Below are 19,937 nucleotides of genomic sequence, written 5' to 3'. Positions count from 1 at the left end.
TTCTCTAACATAGAAAGTACTCCTGGGTCAATGTGAGCTTCTGAGCTTTCTGTGTCTCTGCTCTGTCTTCTCTAACATAGAAAGTACTCCTGGGTCAATGTGACCTTCTGAGCTTTCTGTGTTTCTGCTCTGTCTTCTCTAAGCCCCAGTGGGTGGAGGCAGATGAGCGTTCACACTGAGCCTGGTTCTGGTTCTACTGGAGGTTCTCCTCCCTGTTAAAGGGGAGTTTTCCTCTCCACGGTTGCTTCCCTGTGGCTCTACGGTTCCCCAGGAGTGAATGCTGCTTGTCGGACTTTGAAGCAATCAACTGGTTTCCTTATAAAGGACATTTTTTGACCAATCTGTATAATATCATTGATCTTGACTTTTTAAAGTGCCTTGAGATGACATGTTTCATGAATTGACGCTATATAAATAAAATTGAATTGAACTGAATAGAACATGTTTCTCTCTGGACTCTTTGTGAGCATTCCTGGGTCTGCGTTCTGATTGGTTGGTTGGTGTAATAACTAGTATGAATCTACATGATTGGCTGGAATGCAAAAGGAAAGAAAACTTTTCTTCAATTGAACTTTTTATTGACCCCAGTTTTTCTATGGAACCACGTGTCTATTGATCGATATAAATATCGTTATCGATAAATATCGTTATTGAATTATCGTCCAGCTCTACTGGGACCCTGGAAGCTGGCTTGGCAGAGAGGCTCTAACGTAGTTTATCACTAGATGTGATCCAGATATTTACCCTGGTGGATTATAACAATGTCCAAGACAATTAAACACAGTTATAGAAATATATATATTTATTTTTGTTTCCCATTTCTCGCAGGATTCTTTAAAGTGTAAATGTTGCTAAATGCGCCTCCAGGCTGGTCGGACCAACGGGTGGAGATGGACCCAGCGGGGCGGAGCCGGGTCAGCGGTGTCTTCCTGCTTCAGGCTCACTGGTACCAAACAGCAGAGATGATCTCTGGCTGTAATCAGCTGCTGGTGTCAGAGTTCAGTCTGAGGCAGGAAATCTGCCCTTCTAGTGTGAAAATACAGGAAACCGTGTGGTTCACACCTTCATCTCACCTTCATCTTAAATCCAGCTTCCATGGAGGCTTCATGATGCACCTCCATGGTTCTCCATCTCCAGAAAGAGAACGTCTGCATTTAGTCTCAGCTTAAATCACTCAGAGTTGGACTCTGGTTCCGGGTCACGTTGATGTCAGCGGGTTTTTACTTCAGGAGGGTACTGATGCCCAACTTTCTGATGTTTATCTGTAAACAGCAGTTTTCAGAACTGAAGCTGTGTGTCGGTTCCTCCCATGAAAACCTGAAAGTTCTGCAGAGCAGGAATCTGGATGAAGGTTCTGGAGAAGCGAGCCACAGCCTGCTGGGTCTCTGCAGCGTTTAAGTCGGTTCTGCTGAGGAAAAGAGCAGAAAGCACTTTGTGGTTTTCATTTCATGCATCCATTGAACGGTATTGAAGATGCAATTGGTGCTGAGTGGCAACATGCGATGGAGGATGGAAGCTGATCCTCAGACTGATGAGGCTCTAATAGGCCTGTCTGAGGCATCATCGACGGACCAGCGAGTCTGAGGAGAAGCTTCAGATTTCAGGGGAGGAGGAGACAGCTGTGAGCAGGCAGGCTGCAGGAGAACGACGCCCCCTAGCAGAGCAGCGGGGAAGCGCAGCGCTGCGCTCTGCCTCTCCTCTCTCTCCGGCTCTCCTCGGCCAATCTGCGCGCAGTGACGCTGCGCTAAAGGCTGGATCCGCTGCTGGCTGCGCCGTCATATTTAACACACCCTCACCGATCCCCACATGCGTACAGCGGACTGCTTCTCTCCTCCAGCTGCGGGAAACCCGGCCGTTCCTCCGGCTGATCCCTGAGCAGAGCCGCGCCGACGGGAGGGAGGTGGTCGCGGACCAGGCGCTGGTTTCCGGGGACTTTCCCCGAGCAACACTGACATGTGACGTTTTTCCTCCTTCCTCTGAGACGCCGTCCCAGCAGAACCGGACCTCTCCGCTTCCTGTTTCGCCCCCCTCGTTCTGGGTCCGGGCTGGACGGTGAGAGCCGAACCGTGCGCGCTGTGGGGCGTCGTGGACCCAGCTCCCGTGTTCCCTGTTCCACGCAGGGAGGGCAGCGGAGGATGAGGCTGGCGCAGCAGTCCCGCCGAACCGTGAGCCGGACGCGTGTGGATGGTTAGGGGATGAAGTGTGGGCTCCTGAAGGCTGAAGGCTGAATCCTCTCCTCAAGACGGCCAGTGAAGATGGGTCCTGCCTGCTCAGCGCCTACCTCCTGCGGCTGGCGTCCTGCCTGATCAACATCATCAGCGATGTAGTCAGCCTCTTCCTCTGCGTCCTCATCCTCGGCACCAAGTACTCGCATCTGTTAAAGAAGGAGACCGTCAAGATGATCCTGCTGCGCAAGTTCCGCGTCCTGATCCTCATGGTGTTCCTGGTGGCCTGCTCCATGCACATCATGATCGACCTGCTGCCCAAGCTGGAGCGCCAGAGCGGCGGCGGCTGCTCCTGCTCGCACACGCCGAGCGAGCAGGAGCAGCCGGAGCGCGGCTGGGCCAAGCAGGGCTGGCCCAACAAGCACACCCTGCGGATCCTGCAGGACTTCAGCAGCGAGCCCAGCTCCAACGCGTCCTCCCGCTCCGTGGACCGGCCGCCGGCGGCCAGAGCGCCCGGTCCGGAGCTCCCGGGCCAGCGCGCCGACAGGAAGAGACTCTTCGCCCAGGACGCGGGGGCGGCGGCGGCGGCGCGGCTCAGGCCGGCCAGAGGTTCGAGGCTGTCGGCTCTGTTCGAGCATCCGCTGTACAGGAGGTCGGTTCCGGGCCTGACGGACGAAGACACGCTCTTCAACGTGAACGCGGACATCAGGCTGGACCCCAAAGCGGCGGAGGACCCGGCCTGGTAAACAGGGGCGGCCCGGAACCTGCTGGACGGGCGGCCGGGAGGGGCCGGGAGGGGGGCGGCGGTCCCCCCGGCATGGGGCAGGAGGTTCCTGGGAAAAAAGACAGATTCACATTTTAATGAGGCGCGTGTTAAAAAGCAGCAAATAAACGTTGATCTGCTCGTAAATCTGCGGAATAAATCTAACAATAGACCGTTTAGCTGCACGATGCGACCCAATTAAAGCCGTTTTACTTAATTATTTATTATTATTATTTATTTAAAGTAAAAGTCACCAAAACGTTTCTCAATATTCATGTGGTTGATAACTAAATTAGATGTTTAATAGAAAAATAAAACCAATTTAATGGGATTAAATTAATCATTTCCTTATTTTTCCAAAGCTTATCCTAAGGTTTAGATATTTAAAAATTCACAGAAGTTGAACATAAACGGAAAGAAGCCAGCCAAACATACAACCCTAAAATCCCATATTTCATTAGAATCACAATATTAATAATTAATTAATAATTAAAGATATTAATTATGTACAATTGTTTCACTGGGTTTTAGAAACTCACTGACATCTTCTAGTACGTCACCTAAAACGTGCAAAGCTGTGATTTATTTCCTCAGTCCTACAGGAAAACTGCAGCGAGTGTGCATCTTGCTGCTGCGGAGGATCTTTGCTGAGGCAGCGGCAGCCGGCCCAGCTCTCGGTTTTGATAGGCCCTGTTGATCTTTCATCGCTCCTTGTCTTCCTGGTTTAGTTGCACAGGTGACCCGTAGGAACAGTTGTTCAGAAACCCAGCGCCTTGCTGTGGTGATAGAAGGGCCACGTTATTATTATTATTATTACTTTTATTATATGTCACACACAGACAGGAAGCAGAAGCTCAGGTGTGCTGCTGCCCCCTACAGGCCAGCTGTAGAAATGTACCTCTGTCTTCCTGTTGAACGCAGCTGGTGGTTTGATAAAGCCGGTGATTTATTTACATATCACACATTTATTCGTTTCATCTGGCAGCTGGTTTCCTCCCCTGCTGTTAAACCTACATATGATCCAGAATTAGATGCTTTGCTGGTCTTAGACCCAGCAGCCCGTTTCTGAGGACCAGGGCGTCTCCGTCGTTTCTGGGCTGGAGCTGCCAGGATTGTCTCGGTCCACCAGAGTCTAAGGCGGCGAGCTGTTCTAGCAAACCTAACATATTTTAATTATTCTGATAAATTAGATTTAGTATAACTGTTAAATATTGTTTATCAATGTAATTAAAACAAATCTATTTCTCAGTGTAAATCATTTAATTGTCACACCAGCCATTATAATTAGAAGTTTAGGGCATTATTTCAGTTCTTTTTCTTTTGTAGTGGCTGTTGCCCCCCTCATCCGTCATGTTCAGCACCTGTCTGGTCAGCCAAGCCTGTAAATCTTCCTCTGCTTCCCGTTTTATTCCAACTTCCTCTTCCTCCTGTCCAGGACCGGGGAGGGCACGGAGGACGAGTTCAGCCCGACTGGGGAGCTGACGGCCGAGTCCTACCCCAACTGGCTGCGCTTCCACATTGGGATTAACCGCTACGAGCTGTACTCCAGACACAACCCGGTCATCGACGCTCTCCTTAAAGACCTGGTGACGCAGCGGATCACCACAGTCGGTGAGTCTCACGCAGGAACCTGTGAGGACATAATGAAGGCGTGCAGCTAAAAAAAAACTTTCCCCAAAAAACGGCCGAGCCTTTTCTCAGCTCATCCTAAACGTCCCTTCTGGCTGGTTTGGTTTAGACGGAGGATCAGAGTCACTTTATACACATCAGTGTGTATAAAGTGACATTTTTGTATTTTATTTCCATAATTCTAATTAAATGTTAGAAAAAGAAACAATTATATCAACGCTCTCATAGGACAACATGCTGCTAACCAGCTGACAGCTTATCTCCTCCCCGACCCGCATGCTGACAGTGAACGCACCAACATGCACAAACACACAAGTATGCAAGAAGAAAGGAGGCTGCGGGCGATCACACCTCCACCTCCAGCTCCACCTCCACCTCCACCTCCTCCTCCACCTCCACCTCCAGCTCCTCCGTCACGTTTCCTACCCACAGACACAGAGGTTCTCCATACTAACCAACATGGCTGGATTCCAGCTGGGATCAAAGCATCAGGGGACTTTTCCTGTGACCTGACGGCCACCGTGGGCCGTTTGTGCACGGATCAGTAAAACTGCTGCTGAGGATGCAGGCAGGCCTCAGGCTGATAATCCACGCACGCTGCAGCTTTCAGAATAAACCTGCTCTTCTCTTTTTGGCTGCGTTCGAGTCGGGCATTCCAGGAGGGCTCGTTGACTCAAGGCAGTCCGTCTGTGAAAAACATATTTCTGACTCCAGGTTTATCTGGCAACAACAAAACTGTAAGTGGCCAGTAGCAGAGATTAATGCTTATCTAGGAGCTGGATTAGCAGTTCATGAAGCGCCTATCCACGCTTGCTTTCTGCTAACGTACAATGCTTTGTGTTTGTGCCTATCTGTCTAAGAAGTAGTGTCATTTCTTTAAATTTCTCCGTACTTTCAGCCTGTTTGGAGACAGGAAGTGGTTCTTAGCATCTCCTGCCAGCTAAATACATGGTAATTACAGAGCCTTCACACAGGCTCTGGGCAGAACACCAGTAAAGCCCTGCAGCAGTTGTCTATTATTTAAACTTAAGGATAGGAATGCTTGGATGTATTCTTGACTATAACCTCCCCTCAGCAGCGTTCATGAAAGCAGGCCTGCTGAACAAAAAGCAGCAGATATGATAAATGTCTGCAGCTGATTGGAACAGTCTGTAACTCGGTCAGAGAGCAAAACCCGAGCAGAGACGGAGATTAACGCTTCTGCAACAACAACATGAGCAGCCTGCTGTGTGTGGGCTGAAATCAGAGCTTTTTTCCAAGGTCTCTGCTTGCATGCATGAGTTCCTGATCACTGCAGCCTGACTCCACCTCCTCAAACCTCCCAGTGAACGCCACCAGCTTGGTACGGGTCAGACGGACATCGATCTCTTTGCCTCTCGCTGTTTTTTCTGTGTAAACAGTTTGCTTGTCCTCGTGGTTCTTGTATGTAAAAAATAAATGAAAGCATTGATCACTGGCAGAAAGCCACCCAAAGGCAGCAAAAGCCATCGATCAGTGTTGAAATCGCACCTTTGCTTCTTCAGCGTTTCAGTCCAGGCCCGGCCCTCAACTGCATCATCATGTCGGAAAAACTAGAAAAACCCCGAAGGATGAGTTTAAGAAACAAAGATCCCACAAAGAGATGAGAGACGGAGATAAGCCGCCCGGAGGATCCAGCAGGAGACGAAGCCGTCGAGGAACCGAGGGTCCAAACATGCAGCGCTGGCCCACAGATGCAGCAGCGCGCTGCAGAGACGGGTCATGACATGTCAGCCCGGCTGACCCCGAGCTGTAGAACAGAACCAGGACATGTTTTCAGTTTATCAGACAACTTCTGTTTATCTCGGTACAGTGTGACCCTCTGTGTCCACGATAATCCACCAAATGTAAATATAAGCCCTTTTAATGTTTTATCAGCCTTTTCTATACCAGGAAAATATTGTTACTGGGATATTTTCATGTTAGAAAGGTGTAAATGAAAAGCTGGATATTTGTAATCATCCATCACAGTTTTTTTTAGAGTATAAATCCTTCATTCTTGAGACTTTCTCAGTGTTTTACTGAAGTTAAAGATCCAGGTTCTAAGATGCTATTTTGTTTCAGGGTTATATTTATGGATGGAGGGAGGTTGGGTGAATATCTCAGGGCAACACAAAGACAACCAACCCCGGGCCAATTAAGCAATTAACTGATGTTTTTGGACTGTAGGAGGAGTTAGCATGCTCAGGGAGAAGATGCATAGATACTGGGGGTGAACCCTGGACCTGCTTCCTGCAGGGCAGCAGTCCTACCAACTGTGTGCAGCTGGGTTTGACTTATGAAATGATGAAATTTGTTGTTGCCTTCTGATCTTTGAGTTGTTTTCTGTGTGACTCCAACAGCCATGAAGTCAGGAGGCACTCAGCTGAAGCTCATCATGACCTTCCAGAACTACGGCCAGGCTCTCTTCAAACCCATGAAGTAAGTCACTTTGCTTCTTTTTAAACACGCGTGTTTTTAGCGTGCTGGGTGCCGGTGGGTTTTTCCTTCTCTTCCCCCCATCCTCTACCTTGCAGAGCGTTCACCATTAAACACATTTTCTTCTAAAAAAGTGATGCTTCAGCAGCGATTATGCAGCTTTGTACCTTGAACATCTTCGTCTCTCTGCAGCTCTCCACCTTCTCATTCTCTCACAGCATCAGCCTCATTTCCTCTCTCGCCTCTCTGGCCATATCAAAGTGCTTTCATTTCAGCGCAGCCTCGATATCCGATTGAAGGCTGTGAATAGGCGTCACCTCGATGGGCTTCAGGGGACGCGGCTCATTCTTCACCGGCTGTGCTGGAGGCCCTCAGGCCTCACCTGTTGGCTCTTTGATAGGCTGACTCCTCTGAGCCATTTACTGCTTTTATAATCTCAGGCTCTCATCAATTCTGGGATTTTTTTCACTAACCTTGATTTGTGATGTTGAATTTGATTTGCTTTTCTGAGCTATTGAACTTTAACGTGGCTCTGGGTCTGGGAATGTTTCCTGGTCCAACATTGGAGCTAGAACAGATGGATGAGTATCAAAGTCACGGACACCTGCGGTGCCAGAGGAGGAATTCTGACATAAGGGATCTGAGGAGTCATCATGTAGTGGGAAAGCATGTGAGAATGTCTGTTTATTCACTGATGTCTTTCAACACTCAGGGAAAGTTGCCAGGGGAGAAATCCCACTGATTGCATGATTTTCTCTGCTGCAGAACAGTCCTCCCGTTTTTAAATATCTGATAGATTGCTCTTTCTGGCATCTGAAATGTGGATCTGCTGTCTTCAGTAGATTACTAGAAGTAATCTCCATTAAAACTATTATAAATGGTAAATAAATGTACTAAAATTATACGGGGCTCTTCCTGTCATACTGACCACTCAAAGCTCATTCACCCGATTGCACTCACTAGCGTGAACGGGCAACCCGCCTATTTCAGGACAAACACCGTGACTCCTGCACCACTGCTGCCTCGACAGGATGGTTTAAAGGTGTAAATACGTTTGAGTTTAAGCAGAAAACGATGCTAAAAACGGAGAGCCTTCATTCTGCCTTTAGCTTCATTTGTCTTGTTAGATTTTAAAGCCTTCCTTTATCATTGTTAATATTTTCTGTTTCTCGATAAGTTCTTGAAATAGTTTTTTGTTCAACGCTAATTAAAAGATACATTAGGATTTGCTGCACTGATCATATTTAGATAACTTAAAAAAAATTTTAACTGGCATTTGAACCGGGGTTTTTGGAAGTTTGTGATTAAACTTAAACATATAAACTGAGATGTTTATTGACAATCATAAAACCTACAAAACATGGAAACCTTTAGTAAAAATGTAGGATTCATTGTAATCAGAATATCTGAGACTAAAGCTACAAAGATCTATTCAGTTTGAAAACAACGAGGAAATAAAAATCCCTCGCTTGGTGATTTGCATGTTTTTCATCCAGTTTTTCTCCAGCGAACAAGTTTAACACTGAAAGACATAATTGCTGGGATCTTTAGGATTCAGCCACAAAGCCCACATTCCTCGCCTCATCACCTGCTAATCCTATTTCAGGTATGAATGAATGAACTACTGTGTATTATTAGCGTCACAGAGAGGGAGGGCAGAGGAGCCAGGGATCTTTCATCCTCAGATTGCTCCTGCATGGAGCCTGCTTTCAAGCTAACCGTCCTCCATGTGGTCCCAGCAAAAATCAGCTATCACAATTATTAGACGGGCTCTGTTGTTTTAACAGAAGTTTAAAGGAAGCACATGAATCCAAGCTACACAGTCTAGCTTAGATGAGAGCACAACTGAGACCCCACCCCTCACTTTATGGACTACCATAAGCTTCAGTTTGGCGTGGACATGCTTAAACCCAGACAGACATTTTGACAAGAGTGCTCAGTTTAAGCTAGGTGCTAACAGTTTAAGCTAGAGGCTAGCAGTTTAAGATAGAGGCTAGCAATCTAAACTAGATGCTAGCAGTTTAGGCTAGATGCTAGCAGTTTAAGCTACAGGCTAACAGTTTAAGCTACAGGGTAGCAGTTTAAGATAGATGCTAACAGTATAAGCTAGAGGCTAGCAGTTTAAGATAGAGGCTAGCAATCTAAACTAGATGCTAGCAGTTTAGGCTAGATGCTAGCAGTTTAAGCTAGAGGCTAACAGTTTAAGATAGAGGCTAGCAGTTTAAGATAGAGGCTATCAGTTTAAGCTAGATGCTAACAGTATAAGCTAGAGGCTAGCAGTTTAAGATAGAGGCTAGCAATCTAAACTAGATGCTAGCAGTTTAGGCTAGATGCTAGCAGTTTAAGCTACAGGCTAACAGTTTAAGCTACAGGGTAGCAGTTTAAGATAGATGCTAACAGTATAAGCTAGAGGCTAGCAGTTTAAGATAGAGGCTAGCAATCTAAACTAGATGCTAGCAGTTTAGGCTAGATGCTAGCAGTTTAAGCTAGAGGCTAACAGTTTAAGCCACAGACATATATACGTAGACGCGTCATAGGGCGCAGGTTCGCACGTCAACGTCACCGCCATATTGTATGTGGCAGAAAAATGTTGAGTTCTGTTATTGTGATGGATCAGAGAAGATGCCTCATTCCTGTGCTGCATGAAAATGTATTCTGGCTGATTTCACTACTTGTATCTGCCTTCTATAAACTAAGGCTGCACCATGTTGCAAAACTGGACACACTAAAGCTGCAGAGTGGTAACACAGGCCATATATATATATATATATATATATAGATATATATATATATATAGATAGATAGATAGATATATATTTGTGTGTGTGTGTATGTGTTATGATGAATATAAGGATGAATTTGTGTGTGTATGTAATCTAAACATTGTGGTCTTCATTATTTCTTAAAACCGTGTCACATGTGAACCTTTAGGAACAGACTTTTTGGGTGAGTATTAAAGAGGTAAAATTAATAATATGAGAAAAAAAGTCCTAGGTCAATAAAGTAAAAATAAACAAACAAACACAAAAGTGATATTGTTATGATAAAAACGTCATAATATGAGAATTAAGGGGGAACATTTCCAGAATAGTCACAGTTTGCAGAATTATTTCACTCCTGGAGTAATAGGGTCAGGTTAGATTATTTAAAATGTTTTTATTCTTTAGGAGAATAAATTCAGGAGAATGAAGCTAAAGGGATACGAAAATAAACTTGTAATATTACAAAATAAATACTACGAATACAAAGTATATTCAGAGATTAAAGTCCTTCTGATACTGTTTAAGTGACTGAGTAACTGCAAATTTGCCACATTTAAGATGGCGGACGCTCTGACGCATCGCAGCATAGGCAGAACCCGCCCAACGACGCGTCTACTCTTATATTATGTCTATGGTTTAAGCTACAGGGTAGCAGTTTAAGCTAGATGCTAACAGTTTAAGATAGAGGCTTTTTTTCGGCTCTAAAAGGACCATCAAAACACTACCAATATGGAGGCTTGGTGTATATAACCTTATTTTATCATGATCAAACAGTAGCCTATTGTTGGTTGTGCTAGAGGCTCTATTTCTTCTGCTTCTGGGTCTGACTCGGGGTCAAAGATGTACAGTTGTACCATAGTCCATCTGTTTATAGCCATTTTCACGTGCATAAAGACAAGTGTGAGTATAAACATTGAGGTGGCTAGCTACAGCTTATTTGCATAAAAGGAACCAAGCCCTGAAAACAGCTCACTCTGTTCAGAATAGAACCTGGGGACGTAAAATTGCATCGTCTGAGAATTATTTAGTGGAAAAATGTAATTGACATGTTTTGTTTAGCCCATATATCTGTCTTAAATGTTTGACAGGAAGCAGAGATAGGTCCCCTTTAAGCTAGATGCTAAGGATTTAAGCTAACGCTAACAGTTTCAGCCAGATGCTAATGTTCTCTCGGTTCTGTTGTGTTCTATAGTTTGGAGAAAGTTTCTGAGTAAAAAATATGTTCCTAGTTTGGGATTGATAGGTGGATAGGTGTCGAAACGTTTTCAGAAAGAACTGAGCAGAAGTCTGGTTGCCTCCGATTTAAGCCTATTTGCTGCATTTAAAAACAATTTAAGCAACAATTTAATTTATAAAGGCTGTGCACCTCCTTTCAACCACCAGTTACACACCGGCCCCGGTTACAGTGGGCCACCAGGCGTAAACAGGCTTTTATAGCAGCTATCAGGTTTTTGTGTTGGGCAGCCATATTGGATTTTATGATCAGATTTGGTGAGAAAAGTCCGGCTCTCCCTGTCAGAACTCTGACTTCATGAGGGTGTTTTTGCTGTTTTTTCCTCTTATAAATCTCCTATCAAGGTTTTTCAGGTTATACAGAAATATCTTTCTGGGAGACTGAACTGGATATTTACTGGAAAACAAGACCAAGAAACAAAAGGAGAAAATGTCACATGTTTTTTGTTGATTTTATTGCCAAACTGATCATAAAACGTCTAATGCTATTAAATTCATCACAAGATGCACTGAAAACCATTAAAATGAAGATGCTGTCCTCCTGGTTTTAATGATGGAATCCCTCCACTGCTTGATGCTGTAAAGTCTGATTAATTCACGCTTCTTTGTTGGTCCAGTCATGTTTAGATGAAAACACATCCCACGAGAAGCGCTCCTTGATCCTAATCCCACATTGATTGGTGGATTTAAATGTCACATTTCCTTTGTTGTTGTGGTTGTGAATTAATTGTGGGTTAATGGTTCTTTACGAGGCCGCTGCATGTCAGCCGGGAGAGCGGGGTTAAGCCTCTGGATGATAGGTAGGAGGGAGGGCGGAGAAGCTATTCCGAGACTTAGTAATTACTGTTTCAATCGTACCACCAAGTCAGGCCAGACGCAACAAGCCTGAAATCATCCTGACAGGCTGGGAGGAGTCCAGAGGAGAGAGAGGTGAGGAGGAGGAGGAGGAGGAGGAGGAGGAGGAGGAGGAGGAGGAGGAGGAGGAGGAGGAGGCAAATGCTCAGAGTCTGCAGATTATCTCCTGGACGGCTTCACATGTGAAACCAGCAGTGCAGTTGGATGTGAATCTGTTGTCTGATAAAAGCTAGAATGGACCAAACTTTAGCCAAACAGGCGACTAATGCGGACGTTGGTGTTTCTGCTGGCAGCGACTTGTAAAAGTCTTCACGCCCCTTTAAGACCTTCACTCCAAACAAAAACTTTGTTATTGGGATTTAGTGTGAAATAATAATCTGTATCATGACATTTGCAGCCATTTGTCCTGTCAAACATCTCAAGATCAGTCAGACGGAGAGCATCTGGGAACATCGGTTTGCATTTCAGTTGGGCTTTGACTAGGCCGTGGTGACCTGACCTCCCAGTTTAAATCTAAGATGGTCAAAGCCTGGGATGTAAAACCTGACCCTGCTGTAAACTGGACCAGAACTTTCTCCCTGACCCGCCTGCTGGGTTCCTTGGTCTCCATGATGCTGGATGTTCTCTAAGGAACCTCTGAGGTCAGAACTGACTGGATTTCCTTTGTGGGTTTCAGAATAAAGAGTTCTGAATACGACACAGCGCCTGGTTTTCTGATCTTTATTTGTAAGGAACTTGACAAATGTCTAATTCTGAGTTTGTTCCAGTGGGAAATCATTGCAGGTCGGTGTTTAGGGTTCCACGCCTGGAGGTATTCACAGGTTAGGAACATTATGAGATGCCGTCTCTGATCCTCTGGCTTTCAGTCTGACTCAGGTGGAGGTGTGTGGATGTGTGGTTGGTGGGCTAACACCCCGAATCATCTTCTTGTTCCCAAATCTGCTGCTGAGTTTCCACATGCAGCATCAAAGCAGTCAGGGCTGCAGGAACAAAGACGGCTCCGCCTCTGCTCTTATTCCCAGCTCCTCTCAGCTCCTCTCAGCTCCTCCCAGCTCCTCTCAGCTCCTCTCAGCTCCTCTCAGCTCCTCTCAGCTCCTCTCTGCTCCTCTCAGCTCCTCTCAGCTCCTCTCAGCTCCTCTCAGCTCCTCTCTGCTCCTCTCAGCTCCTCTCAGCTCCTCTCAGCTCCTCTCAGCTCCTCTCAGCTCCTCCCAGCTCCTCTCTGCTCCTCTCTGCTCCTCTCTGCTCCTCTCTGCTCCTCTCAGCCAGGCGATCGGCCCAGGCAGGTCGGCAGGGATGCGTGCCGCGTCTCGGTAGCTATCGACCGTCCAGCCGCCCGCGTCTTTGGAAAGCTGCACTCTGGATGTTCCTCTCTGTTTGGATATCGACTCCTCCGTCTCTCTTTCCTCTCACTGTTCTCCCTCATTCCGTCTCTAATAGGCTCTCAGTATTGATCCTGCAGGTATTTTTTGTTTTCTTCTCAGAAAAAGAAGATGAGAAAGTCCAATCAGTTCCTCTTTTCTGTGGTGTCATAGTTTCTCTGGGACCAAAACAAAAGACACCCTTGCTGTTTTCTCCCCCCCCATGAGCTAACCTGCTCTTCACCAGTCTGGTCCAACTCAGGGTTGGTTTCGTAACGCCTGTCTAGCCTTCAGGGATTTATGTGGCTTTATGTGAAAGAAGAGAAATCCTCGCTGATGCCCAACCCAGGATTTCTGAGGCTTACAGAGGAATACATGATTTCACAAGCAGCAGTTCTGTAACCCGAACTGATGGAGAAGCTCAGTCATTATCTCCTGCTGAGGTCCAGAACAGCCATGAGTCACAGAATTACCATCAGCATTTCTGCCTTTGTGTTGCAAGCAAACGTTTCTGTGCGTGCAGGTAAAGGTGTGCTAAGTTTCCATGTATGTAAATCCAACGTTACAGAATATACAGCAGCAGAAACGGCGCAGAGCCGCGTGGCTTCAGGTCACATGGAAGCAGCTGCTTCATGAACACTGAGACTTTTATGCTGTCATTCATGTTGGAAGGTGGAAGTGGGAATCCCACAAAGATCCCTGCAGAGATGCCTTCACTGACGGACTGCTTTAGCACCGTTTAGCAAGAGGTCTCACTCTGTCTGGAAAGTAGAAATTCTACGCAGCATTTGCTTTAACACGAGCCAAGGAAGCTAAAAAAGCAGCTGACTGAATCAAATACATAAAACTGGAAGAAGGATTTTTATATTAGCAGAGATCCATCTGCTTTTATTTACCGACACCAAGAAACACAAATTAATGTTTGAAACTCAATAATTAGAGAACATAAAACAGATGTAATATTTCATAAAACAAGGGATTGGCTGCTACGGCTATGAGAAACAAACATCTAAAAATGTAATCATGTAAAATTTGTTGTTCTGTTTTAAATAGAGATGCACCAGCCACAGTTTTCTGGTTGATTTCTTACGTTTCTACCTGCCAGTTATGATTTTAACTGATTACTCTTCAAGATATACTTTACAAACATATTTAAAAATATATATATTATTCTAACTTTTCTATTAAAAGCTGTGATGATGTCACACTGTGTGCTAGAGAGAGCAGTTCCTGGAAAACAGGGTTTCACAAATCTAAAACTAAGAAAAAGTAATATTTAGATGAATGGTTAGCTCAGTTAGCTTTCCTGAAACTGCAGGAGGTGGACTTAACAACATTTTTACATTCAGCATGTTTCATAACAGAAAGAGGCTGAAAACCTGGATCAATTAGACAGACATGGCAGTACTCCGTCCAGCCTTCCTGTTATCTGCTGAAAACCTGGCTCTCTATTTAAATAACGACCTGAATAAACTGTAAAGATAGAAGCTCCTCACTGTTTGGCTCTTTTCCTGCAGTAACAACATCCACACAGAGGTCAGAGCTCATCTGTCTGATGGAGATCATTAGTCAAGTTTTACAGCACATTGATTTACATAGAAATATTACATCATTCATCATTAAAATACTGAGACATCATAAAAAGACGAGGACACATTGAGCAACATGGAGCTAGGATGTACAGGGACATGAGGGACACCTTCACAAGGTGTTCCTGATGCTGAGGAAGGTTCCCAGGAGCCTGGACAGCTTCTCTTTGGGCTCCTCACCAGAGGAGCGTCTTATCAGCTCATTTCAAACGTCAGCGACTGCCTGGTCAGACGCTAGCTGCTGATCTTCTTTCTCCGTCTTTATCAGCGTTTGGTTTTAGCGTCTCCAAAGCGCTTCTACAAGGACGGAGGTTATCTGCTGTTCAGCTGGTTTGACGTCTGCTGGGTCTCAGGCTGGTAACGTTATTCTGCCAGTGGCTCAAACAGGCGTCAGCGTGATGAAGATGATGCTAACCTTGGTAGATGAAACAAGATTTAGCCTCTAAGTCATTAAAGCTAAACAAACTCGTTATTTTTAACGAGCCTGATACTGACCCAGTTAAAACTGGATAGTTACATTAAATTAGACTGAACCTTAACTGTTATTGCCAGAATCTGTTCTATGTCATAAATAACAGAATAATAGGCGAGAAATCTTTTTTCTAATTCAAAAGTTTACATACAGTTGCTTTTGAGCTGTTTGACTGGGCTGGGATGTGGAGTCATCCTTCCACCAACGTTTAATGTAACAAACAGTTAAAAACGACGGCCACTAGGTCCAAACATCTCAGCGTTGGTCCCTACAGACCAGAGGACATGTCTCCAGACACCACAATCTTTGTCCTCCAGTCCATTTGCTGTAATCTGGCTTCTTCCTCTCTGAGCGGCCTTTCAGCCCAGGTTGGTCCAGAAACCGTTTCTCTGTGAATACTGACTCTCTTTAGCTTTGGTTCTGGGGTTGATTCACGTGTTTCTCACCAGAACCTTTTTATATATTTATAATTCGAAGGTCTTCATTGAGCTCAAAAGGGAACAAAGTCAAAGGCCTTGTTTGTGTCGCTAACTTGATGATTAAATCTGAATCTGAGCCCAGCCATCTCTGGGAGACAGAACCATTCTACGTCCTGAACAGTTGATGGCTGGACCTCCCCAGGAAGTTGATGCTTGCACATAATCTGGACTCAAGGATGAACATGTCTGGTGGAGGTCCACGGTTCTCCTCCTGCTACCTGGGCGGGTTTCTTAAAAAGTTTCCATGATGTCACACGAGGAAGCAGCGTGTTTGAGGCGTTGCTGTAAAATACAGATGGCTCTGCATTTCATCAACCTATCAGAAGCTTACAGAGCCATGACATCATCATCCAGGCTTTTCCAGTTAAAGTAGTTTAATAGATTTGATATTTACAATTTGGAATTTAACTTATTGTGATGTCTAACAAAATCAAGTATTTAAGGGAACCTTCTATAAAAGCTTATTGTGTCTCTTTATGCAATATGTAACTGTGATAACGTAGTTAAAATAAACAGCTTTAATGGTGTAAAATAAAAGTTTTGTAATAAATCATCTAATTATTGTTACCTATAACCTTTATTTCCTTTTACTTTGACACAGACCGAAGCAACAAACATTTAATGGTGTCTCTTTTTTAATAAATGGGAGGATCTCCCCAACATGGATGTTTCCACCTGGAAGGTGTGTTCAGCCAGCTGACCAGCAGTGCACAGCAACATGTGGGGGAGGGGCAGCACATTATTCCTCTATGCATTAAAGGCTCTGTTTGATGCTGTTAGAAAGCAGAACGTTTTACCTCTTGGTACCAACAGAACCTTTAATCTGAGGTCCAGGCAGGACGGAGACGGACGTGCGTCTCATGATGTCTTAGAGTAGGAAAACGATCTCGTTCTGTGTTCTGCTGTTTTCGTTGCCTTTGGACCGGTGCGAGCCCGGCAATGTGGCCGTTGCCGTAAAGTGAAATGCGTCTGCGAGCGCACGGAGCCCATTAAACCCGGAATGATGGACGGGGGCGGGGGAGAGGCCCATGATGGATATAATCACGGCCTCCCGCCTCAGCCTCATTGTATCGCTTGTCAATCAGTCGGCTTTCTGACTCGACGACACGCAAATCAATCTGAGCGCTTCTAGGAGAGATATCTCCTCTTTGCGCCGCCCCTCCTCCCTCTCTGCAATCTATATCTGTGCAGAGCTCGGTGCGTGAGTAATTTTTGATTGACGTGGCGGGGGAGTGGAGAGACGAGGGCCCATAATGTCACCTTGTTTATGTCAATAACATATCGACGGAGGCACAAACAACAGCCTGGAGGAAATGTGTGTGTTAAATGGGAAATATTAGCAGGAAATTGGCTGCATATGAGAGCTGGCTTATATCATCAAGCTGTAGGAGGCGCAGGAAAGAGCTTCGTCTGGAGACGGTGAGATGAGTCTGAGATGAAAATCTTTATTATTCAGATTGGTCATACAATGAGATAAAAGTCTGAGCTCGTAATAAAAGAAACATAACCGTTCAGGCTTTTCATAAAATGCTCGTACAAATGTCATATCTATAGATTAAACGCTTTTATCTGGTTTGGATTACCTGAACACGTGATCTCCATGCTGAATTCACCAGGTCTCTGGTGCCGCTGCTCCGGCTTTGAGTCAGGAACCAAAGAGATGAACCGCCTCAGGACTGGGATGATGAGTGCAGCTCTGCTTGGAGACAGATGAAGTTCATAGCAGCAGAGCTGGAGGGTGAAAAGTACAACTTTATCCCTCAGAGTTCCTGCCCTACTTATCAACTAGCAGGGCTTTGATGCAAGCCATGAATCAGGTTCCAAAACACAAAAGTTGGCTATGCACAGCAGCAGGCAGGGCTGGTTACTGCTGTCATCCTGACGCCCAGCCCAACAGTCCAGGTGTTTACCGTATTTACAGGTATTTATCTGGTCGTCAGCTGGACCAGGCTGCAGTGGACTTCTGGACACGTTAAAGTCTGCAGCATGCGCTCTGTAGGTATCCCGCTCCATGCATGCTGCTCCACTGCAACAGATCCTAAACTAAAAGTACTACAATATTGTTATTAATTAATAATGAATCTCATGAAACACTATGCAAGCACTCAGTCTGGGCTAATGAAGATTTGGCTGCTTGACTAGACTACTCAGGGTGATCGTACACATTTAGACACGTCTCTCCTCGTGCCAGCAGACACGGTATTTAAAACCTCACAGGAAAGTCGTGGTTAAAGTCCGTTTCACTGGATATTAGAGGAAATAACAGCGTGACTTTTCTATGCCTGTTTTAAGACTAGAGTAATGGAGCACCCCCCTCCCCCACCGTTGCTGGTTAGCTGAACAGAGCCTAATTAATTAACCATCTGATGACAGAGTGTTTTATTCTATAAAGAGCAGATGAGTAAAAAAACATAATATTGTGTGTAATAGATATTAAATTTAGCTGCTGTTTCTTTTTTTGCTGTAGTGTAGAAATCCAATCCAATCCAACTTTATTTATAAAGCAGTTTAAAATTTCTCAGAGGACCAAAGTGCTGTACAGTGAAACAACATAACACCATTACACAGACTAAAAAAAATAAAATAAAAAAAGATATAAGCATAAAAGACAAAATTAAAACCAGAACTATAAAATCTATAATAAAATAAAAATAAAAGTAATTTAAAAACATTTATCACAGGCTAAAATCAGCATCTCACACAGTTTAGAAAGCCAAGGCAAAGAGATGAGTTTTTAAGAGCGATTTAAAATCAGACAAAGAAGTAGACAATTTAATTTGCAATGGAAGGTCGTTCCACATTTTTGGAGCTGCCACAGAGAAAACACGTTCGCCTCTAAGCTTCCGTTTAGTTTTTTAGTTTTATAGCCATAAATAATTATTATAGATACAATCATTCTAACCTCAGTGATTAAAACGTGCTAAACTGTTTGCATACCAAGGAGAAAATGTCTCTTTTCTGCTGTAAATACAAGAATCTAATAGTTTTTGAGCCATAAATCCTGGTGTATCCGTTGCGTTCGGTTGCCAAATAATTAATCTGAAATTTTATCCAGAGTGGGAATCGTGCTGGGCCTTAATGTTTCCTCGTTGTAATTGTTCCACTGCAGGATTATTGTTCTCCCTGCAGTTGTTGCTGAAGCACAGATGATATAATAATATTAATAATAATAATAATAATAATAATAATAATAATAATAATAATAATAATAATAATGCATACCTGAATGTCAGGGATGCTTGTCCGCCGTGTTTGCTGCTCAGACCTGAAGGTAAACGCTATATGAAAGCGGATGAAGGTAAACGCTGAGCAAAGGCAGACGGTCCTGCGTTTCTCACATTAGTGAAAACACGATGCCGTCTGTTAAACTCTCTTCTATTGAGTCTTGGTAGAAAGAGGGACAAATGAAGTGATCAATAATGGACAAGGCAGAGCCACGGGGCAGCTTTGCACAGTGTGTTATTCACTTGCCTCATTTCAGCAAATCATTACTTTCTACTCAAACGACAAACTCTTAAAACGGATTGTAGATGGTTGTGGTGAGAGTTTTTTCTGTAATTCATGGATTTTATGCTTTCATATGCATGTAAGAAACAAATAATGAGCTTTTGTGGAGGGCAAACTGGAAGAACGAGGAAATGAGCCCCTCTGTGTCCGTGATTAGGCATGAGTGCTTTCTGCTTTTAAAGTATAGCACAAGTTAATAAATTCACAATTTATTCCAGAGAGACTTCAGGGATGTCCTCCATGTGTAGCTTTAGGTTAAACCACCGGTTAAAGTGACCGCCACAACAATGAAGCTGCTCGGCTAACAACCTTTAATTATTTTGACTTTAAGCACCAGAACTAGAACTAAAGAGAGAAAGATAGTGAGGATGGCTGAAGCAGATCCAGGCTAAAACCTCCCAGTTAGCGGCAGCGTTTTCCTCAGTGTTCACGCTGCTGCTAACTTTATCGGTTTGCATTCAGGAAAACTTATACAAATCAGGCCACGCTCCGTTAAATTATCTAAACGGCTGTTTTCTTTATGTGGTGCCTGGGCCTCCAGTCAAAAACCCTGTAATAATAATAAAATAATAATTAAAATAAAATAAAACACTGTAATACCAGCTGCATGCCAGTAGGAGGCGATGTCAACATTATCTGCATCATAATTCAGAAGAAGATCCTGAGCTGGCTAAAGCAGTGCGAGGCTA

The 19,937-nt window shown here is 44.5% G+C and overlaps 1 protein-coding gene across 1 annotated transcript in view; it reads left to right on the top strand.

The window, feature by feature from the left end:
• The first annotated feature begins 1,863 nt into the window (after positions 1-1,863).
• The window catches only part of fam20cb (FAM20C golgi associated secretory pathway kinase b), a 53,368-nt gene continuing 35,294 nt past the window's right edge, over positions 1,864-19,937 (top strand). The window contains exons 1-3 of the mRNA XM_012867157.3: positions 1,864-2,907; positions 4,364-4,539; positions 6,918-6,996. Of these exons, the coding sequence (XP_012722611.2) occupies positions 2,399-2,907; positions 4,364-4,539; positions 6,918-6,996 (764 nt within the window). The 5' untranslated portion in view covers positions 1,864-2,398. The remainder of the gene's footprint in view (positions 2,908-4,363; positions 4,540-6,917; positions 6,997-19,937) is intronic.

Source organism: Fundulus heteroclitus, unplaced genomic scaffold (assembly GCF_011125445.2).
Source record: "Fundulus heteroclitus isolate FHET01 unplaced genomic scaffold, MU-UCD_Fhet_4.1 scaffold_47, whole genome shotgun sequence".
Taxonomy (NCBI): domain Eukaryota; kingdom Metazoa; phylum Chordata; class Actinopteri; order Cyprinodontiformes; family Fundulidae; genus Fundulus; species Fundulus heteroclitus.
This window is presented reverse-complemented; position numbering and strand designations above follow the sequence as displayed.